Below are 6,871 nucleotides of genomic sequence, written 5' to 3'. Positions count from 1 at the left end.
ACTAAATGGTGAAGTATACCATAGAATCAAAGGCAATGACCTTGAGCTTGTCTTTGTCTTAGATGGATACACACCCTCTCTGATACTTCGCACAGACACACACACACAGACACACAGTCAACACTGACAATGATAATAATACATAGTGATTGCCGTAGGTGTATTTATACTTATACAAAAGTATGGGCTATTTACAAATGTAGCCTCTAATCGGCTTCCGGCCCTTAGCCGGTCTTCATCTGATTCGGCTCTCCAACTCATCCTATCCGGAGGGACCAGTTATCCCAACACCATGTGGGTTGGGAGTGGAGACTGCCCCGGCACATTATATAGTATCTTTGCATATTTATGCCACACTGGAGGAGAGAATAAAATAGAATAGAATAGCATAAAATGAAATGTTATATCAACTACTTGAAAAGGTCGATGCGACCTAGAAAACAAAAAGTTACACCCTCGTGAATTCTAAAGAATATTTGATAAAGTAAAGCAAAAGTAAACTGTACCTAAACCAGGTGGCTTGAACTATGCAAGCGTGTGTTGAAATTATGATGAACAATAAAAGGATCATGTGTGTTGAGAGACAGGCTGAACCTATGTTGACCAAAAGTTCACGCCTTTTAATACCTCCATTCTGCAAGGTCACCTAGAAAATTGTAGTAATTGGTGGGATTTTGAAACCAGTCAATGGGTTTCTAAAAATATGCTTATCACCAGGTACATAACCCATATGACGAGAGTTTTCTTTTAGTGAGTTTTTGTGCTAACCAAAATTGATTGTGTATAATTTTTGATGTTTCAGCAGCAAGAAATAAGTCATCTGCTAAATGGACATTAACAACCAACTGTACTCTTTTGCTACAAAAGAGGTACATATGAAATACTAGATCAGAAATTCTAATGACATTTGCAGTGTTTTTGCTGCGTGGTTGCGGTAAAAGCAGATTTGTTTTGTTCAATTCTTATATTTCCGAAAATTACTATATGACAAATTTGAATATTTAGTTCAGGCAAGCATGGTACGGTCTCGGTAAAGAAATATATATACTATTTTATTAAAGATGATTGAACATAAATTGTAAATGTTGTTTACAATCTTAAATTTTCATAATATTTGGCTTTTTAGACCCGTTTTTTGGAACCCACTTACTTCTTAGCTCATTAAACTTGAAGCCATCAGAACTTTGAGCTATTCAAATCCCCTGTGCTCTATTTCTCTCTGTTATATTAGTTATCTTGTTGGAATTGTTGTTGATGCCTTTCTCAATATAAATGATTGTCAATGTTATTTTGATTTTTTCTATCATTCTTTTACACAGCATATGCAGTTTGCATGTGTTGTGCGTTATTACTAAATCTTTATCCAAAACCTCCAGTTTCCTATTCTCTATCATCTGTTTGATTTCATTTATTTATATGTCAGAATAGGAGCTGCAGCAATGCAAGGCACAGGCAGACCAACTATGGAGGACACATATAATGTTGTTATTGATGCAAAGGGCTCTGATCCATCCTTTTTTGGTGTTTTTGATGGACATGGAGGAATTGCAGTTGCAGAGTATGTGGTTTTGGTTTTTCAACATTCAAACCTTGTAGTTGAGAGCTTATCAGATAAATAAACAAGGAAATTTTGAAATTGATTGCATAGGACAACCAAATGTATAACTTTTTTGACTATTGAATAATTTCTCCTTCAAATTTGACTTATCAAAATGTTGAAACAGATTTGATGCATCAAGGATTTTATGTGATTGATACTTCATACTTGAGATGGAAATTCAATTTGAAGAAAATTAAATAATATCATATCTCTGGTGCTTTTTGAAAATATTTCGAAAACATAATGAAATATGTTTCGGAAACTAACATCAAACTTTAGCTGAGAATAATTTTTGGTACTCATGTTTTATATTGACATGTGTGTAGGATGTTGAAGGATAACTTTTGGGATTCTTACAAAAAGCGTCTTTCAGGCAGGTTTGCAATTTCATCTGCATTGTGAATTCAGCATTATATAAATAATTTTTCTGCATCATTTTCCTCAAGAACATACATATGCGTTTTTGGCACCAACAAAAATTTGAATCTGGAAATTGAATTGTTTTGAGTGTAAAATACATTGTTTAAGTTGAAGTTTCTTTCTTGATAACTTGGAAATGGGAGAAAATTGGGAATTAAATCCTCAACAGCCTATCGTGTTGTGCTAATAGAAACAGGTGCTCGGCCCATATAGATGCTAGTCAGGCAAAGGGTATACAAGTGTATCACAAAGGTCAAGAATATGCCTGATCACAGATTGCCAAAACTGCTTGGAACATAGGATGCAAAGTACAAAAAAAGAATAGGAGCAAAATCTTCTCTTTTGGCTGAGTGCTTGACGTAATGAAATGGTTTAAAAGATGGGTGTAAAATATCTATTGGAGCTCTCAGGTGATGCTATGAAATATGCGACAATCAAGGATAGATTACTAGGGGCACTAAGGATGAAATGGCAAGAAGCTGAAATGTCAAAATTGGAATATTACATTGCAAATGTTAACCCTCAATGTTGGGCCCAGTACAAGGTAAAAATGCTAGAACGTATCCAACCGCATTTTATTACCCCCATGAGCCTTGGCTCTCAAAGAGCCTTAACACTTCTTCTAACTAAAAAAACTCTAGGTCGTTTGGGGAAATAAAGAAAAATTCAAGTGTTTTAGTTTTTCCGAATTGGAAATTCTCTTCCATTTGTTTGTTTTCTCTATCTTATAAACAGATTTTTATGCTTAATTTCTTCACAGAAGACCATTTATTATCTTTAATTGAAACTAAGATATAAGTTGCAATAACTTGGGGACTTACAACATCTACTTTTGTTCAGCATCTGATCCAATCACATCAACCATTTCCGCATATCTAGAATTTGACGTCTTGACCTTGGTAACCTTGAAATTAATAGTGTTATAAAATTTATACTATTACAATAATTTTCTGTGTTAATTATTTCTATTTTGTTGTTGTATCATCAGGCTCAACCCAAGGGTTTCCTTGGAGCTTTACGGGAAAGGGGGGTAGGAGGATCCCGTTGTGGTGCCACAGCAGCTACAGTTGTTCTTTTTCCTTTACAAGGTACAGATAATATGTTGGCTGTTAATCCACCATTAAGGGAGTTGATATTAAATTTCAGGGAATTGTCGTTGTATCACAATTAAGTGTTAAACATACAATTTGTTCTCAGATGGTAAGCAGCAATTAGTAGCTGCTAATGTTGGGGATGCACGTATTGTATTGTCGCGGGCAGGACAAGCCATACAACTTTCATTTGACCATAAGGTAAATTTTCAAAACTGGCTAACAGGAAGTTTCCCAACTCCCGAGTATTGTTAACATGACTTTGAATTGTTTGTATAATCAGTAAGAGTTATTCACATGTTTTCTGAAGGGTGTGGTTCATCACACAGGTCAATGTTTTCCATTATGTGAATGCAATTGAAAATAGACGCATGGTTGATTCATATCTCTAGGCTGTTTTAAATTTACAAGTTGTCACTAATAGGCTGTTGGTCTATTATGTATATCCTAAAAAGTGTTTTTGTATTACAGCCCAATGTTGAAGCAGAAAGAAAAAGAATTGAGGCTAAGAACCCGACCCCCAAAAAACCATTGGTAAATTTAGTCTTTTGAGTTTTTATAGAAAAAGTCTGAATCATCAATATTAATAAGATATTTATAATCTGATTCTATATTTCTTGTTATCTGACAAGTGCTTGCATATTTAGGTATCTATCTATCTATCTATCTATCTAACTATCTAACTATCTATCTATCTATCTATCTATATATGCATTTTAAAATGTAGTATCAACATGATATTTTGAACAAGAAATGTTTGTTATTACATGAAGACAAGAAACCACCTTTTCCAGGTTATTAATGTTGAAGGTACATGGCGTGTTGGAGGGCTGCTTGCACTTTCGAGGGCATTTGGCGATGCCTATTTAAAAGAGTATAACAGCTAACTTTTATCAATACCATTTTTTGTGTATGCCAAATTATTTTATGTACCATGAAATTCTATCCTTGAAGTAGCATTATGATTTGATTATAAATCATCAAGTGCATTGATCGAACCGGCTATCCCTTTTGGATCTATTCAAAGTGATTAGGTCTTTATATTCATCAGCTTTCTTTCTTTTGAGACTGCAAAATATTCACCATCAACAAATAAAAGCCTTCCCATATCCAGACCAATATATCAAGAGCATGCTTGGCAGGGATAGCTATACTATATCTGATGACATTATGCTGAAATCTGAATCTCCAGTAAGAAAGAAAGAAAGAAATGTTAATGGCTTTTAGGAGGCTACAATGGCCTATAAGACCCAAACAAGAGATATTTAAATGCTTTAATGTCATTTTTGTAGATAAAAATATTTGTCAGTGAACTTTGATAAAACTTTAGTCGCACACCTCTCAAGTATGGCTAACAAACGTTAATTCTTCTTGGGAGAGGAAAAGGTAGCATACACATATCTAGAAGTAACATTCACTGGCCTCCGTTCTCTCTTCAGGAGGTTGTTTGTGCTTGACTTTCTTGTGTGCATGTATACTGTTCCAAGAACCACATATTAAATTGTGGTGGTTTGATACACATGTAACACAGACCCATCCCTACAAAGTAGGAGTTTGGGAATTGAGCTTTCATGGGGCACAACGTTGGGCAGATTTGTCTCAATGATTGCTCACATGATAAGGGGCAGAGCATTAGTGTCCCATGCTATAATTTGGATGGAAGTTTGAGTATGCCCAATAGTGATTGAGGCATTATTCTTATCAGTGACCAGTATCCAATAGATTTGGCAGCTCTCTAAATAAAGGTATTCAAGACTGAAACTTATGAAGCAGCTAGCTGAACATTGTAATAATCATTGTTGATATGCAAGAATGGTTCCAATATAACTTAGATTATCCACACCCAAACAAGGCCAAAGTGGAGAAGAAAAGATTGATTTGACTTATATCATTAAATTGGGTAATGAGCAAACATTGAATCAGCCACACAACGTGACTTGCTAGGAAGATAGCCCATGGCAAGGTATTATCTTTATCCATGTCGCAATATAGACTCATAACCAGCCATTCTTATATGTTTACACATCAATTTCATGCAGTTTATATTGTGATAGGGCAGCTTAGGACCTCTCCACATCAGTCAGAGATTGAGATAAGTAATGCAGGCAAATATAGGGAAGAATGAGTCTGGCAATTGTGCCATTGATGAGTGAAATTAGAAGAACACTATGTTTGCCATATGCAACTTTTTACGAAATAAAAGGAAGATGTTGCCTCTTCAAATAAGGCTTTTTCCCACCACCAAAGGTAATGGAATACAAAGGCCAATGGCAGTTGTATTATTCTTGCTAGACCTTGAGATAGAGAGAAGTTGGACAACAATTCAGCCCCATTAGCTTATCTCATCTAAAGAACAATAACGACTTTGTTTAGTTTCATGACCATCAGTCAAGGGTTGCATGAGTGGGGTCTCAACTCAATGGATTGGACAATAGCAATTTGTTATCAATGCATGCAATGGCCATCTGGAACACTGTCCTTTCACTCATGTCAGTGTAAAGTAAAGGCTATTATCACCCTACATCAAAGGTGCTTTCGTCACTTTGGATATCTCTCCATCGTACAGCGGCCCATGTTTGAGATCTTTCAAAGGCAGACATTTTAGTCTATCTACATTTAGAATCTGAAGTGCTTCGATAGCTAGATTCTTTAGTATCCTATATTTAATTAGATTTACTTTTGTTTGTTGTTTTCAAAGACGAGGCAACATTTAAGTGTACTCTCTTTTTCATCTTATAGGCCATGACATCAATATTTCCTTCTCTCTTTCTTTTTGTTCTGAGAAACTAGACAACATTTTAAGATGTAATCTCTTCTTTGTATTTATAGCGTATTTTTACCTCTTTAAAGACGTCAGTATGTCTTTCTTTCTCAATTTATTCTTTATCTTTACACCTCCAACTGAGTGTATCAGTTATTGTGTATATTGGATAAATACTGTCAAAAATACAAATCCGGTTTTCATTATGATCATCATAATGGTGAAACAACAGATTACTTATGACCTATTGGGCATTTGTTAGAATATTCGTTAGTATGAAAAAATTCTGGAGTGGTAAAATTTCCCATTCAGAAGGTATCATACCTGGCATATTGCCGAGAAAATTATTCTGTAAAGTTGGTATACAATTCATTGATGTCGTTGTCTTCTAAGTTCTGTTGGAAAGTCTTATTCGCATAAAATTTCCTTATGCTAGAAGGTGTTTTATATCATTTATGAATATGAAATAGCTTAAGAACTTATGACCTTATTATTTTATTAAAAATCTTAATATTTATTGAGTTAAGAATAGTACTTTTCCTTGTAAAATTATTTATTGCAAAATCTGTAGTTGGTCAGATGGAAGGATCGATGGTGCACGTGGAGGGTATGGACTCACAGCTGAGCCCGATGTGACAGTTGAGACACTGGGTCCTGGTATTTTGATTAAAATCACAATTGTGCATAAAATGCAGCCCCATTATATTTACTAGAGTCTGGTATTTTATAATTATGTATAAAATGCAGTGATCCTTTACACAATAAAAACTCAGTTTCTTTTTTGGGCGTTTTGTAATGCAGAGGATGATTTAATTATTCTAGGAACTGATGGATTATGGGAAAAAATACCAAATCAGGAAGCTGTTGACATATGCAGATCAGCAAGGTATATTTTGTTTACAGAAAATATGTAAAAGAAACATGCTTTGTATTCAGAAAATTGTATTTGAACATGTTTGGTCCAAGATTATAACTTCTCTGTATAGCTAATGGTTTGAT

General features: G+C 34.7%; 1 protein-coding gene across 1 annotated transcript; it reads left to right on the top strand.

Moving 5' to 3' along the window:
- The first annotated feature begins 736 nt into the window (after positions 1-736).
- LOC147847124 (putative protein phosphatase 2C 45) lies at positions 737-6,832 on the top strand. The gene is made up of 10 exons (XM_087339538.1): positions 737-869; positions 1,424-1,558; positions 1,927-1,973; positions 2,861-2,919; positions 3,009-3,108; positions 3,218-3,312; positions 3,583-3,645; positions 3,906-3,985; positions 6,444-6,529; positions 6,674-6,832. Exons 2-10 carry the CDS (start codon positions 1,440-1,442, stop codon positions 6,784-6,786), a joined length of 762 nt encoding a protein of 253 aa, XP_087195664.1. The 5' UTR covers positions 737-869; positions 1,424-1,439; the 3' UTR covers positions 6,787-6,832.
- Positions 6,833-6,871: the final 39 nt, after the last annotated feature.

The sequence above is a fragment of the Azolla caroliniana genome, unplaced genomic scaffold, assembly GCF_043228905.1.
Source record: "Azolla caroliniana isolate FFs.n. ecotype wild unplaced genomic scaffold, voAzoCaro1.0.p SCAF_1498, whole genome shotgun sequence".
Lineage (NCBI taxonomy): Eukaryota > Viridiplantae > Streptophyta > Polypodiopsida > Salviniales > Salviniaceae > Azolla > Azolla caroliniana.
This window is presented reverse-complemented; position numbering and strand designations above follow the sequence as displayed.

Excerpts from the sequence above, each read along its gene's own strand:
- LOC147847124 (XM_087339538.1), top strand. The coding sequence starts at position 1,440 with ATGCAAGGCACAGGCAGACCAACTATGGAGGACACATATAATGTTGTT. Across the intron at positions 2,920-3,008 it reads AATTTGACGTCTTGACCTTG|GCTCAACCCAAGGGTTTCCT; the intron begins GTAACCTTGAAA and ends TTGTATCATCAG. Across the intron at positions 3,109-3,217 it reads TGTTCTTTTTCCTTTACAAG|ATGGTAAGCAGCAATTAGTA; the intron begins GTACAGATAATA and ends ATTTGTTCTCAG.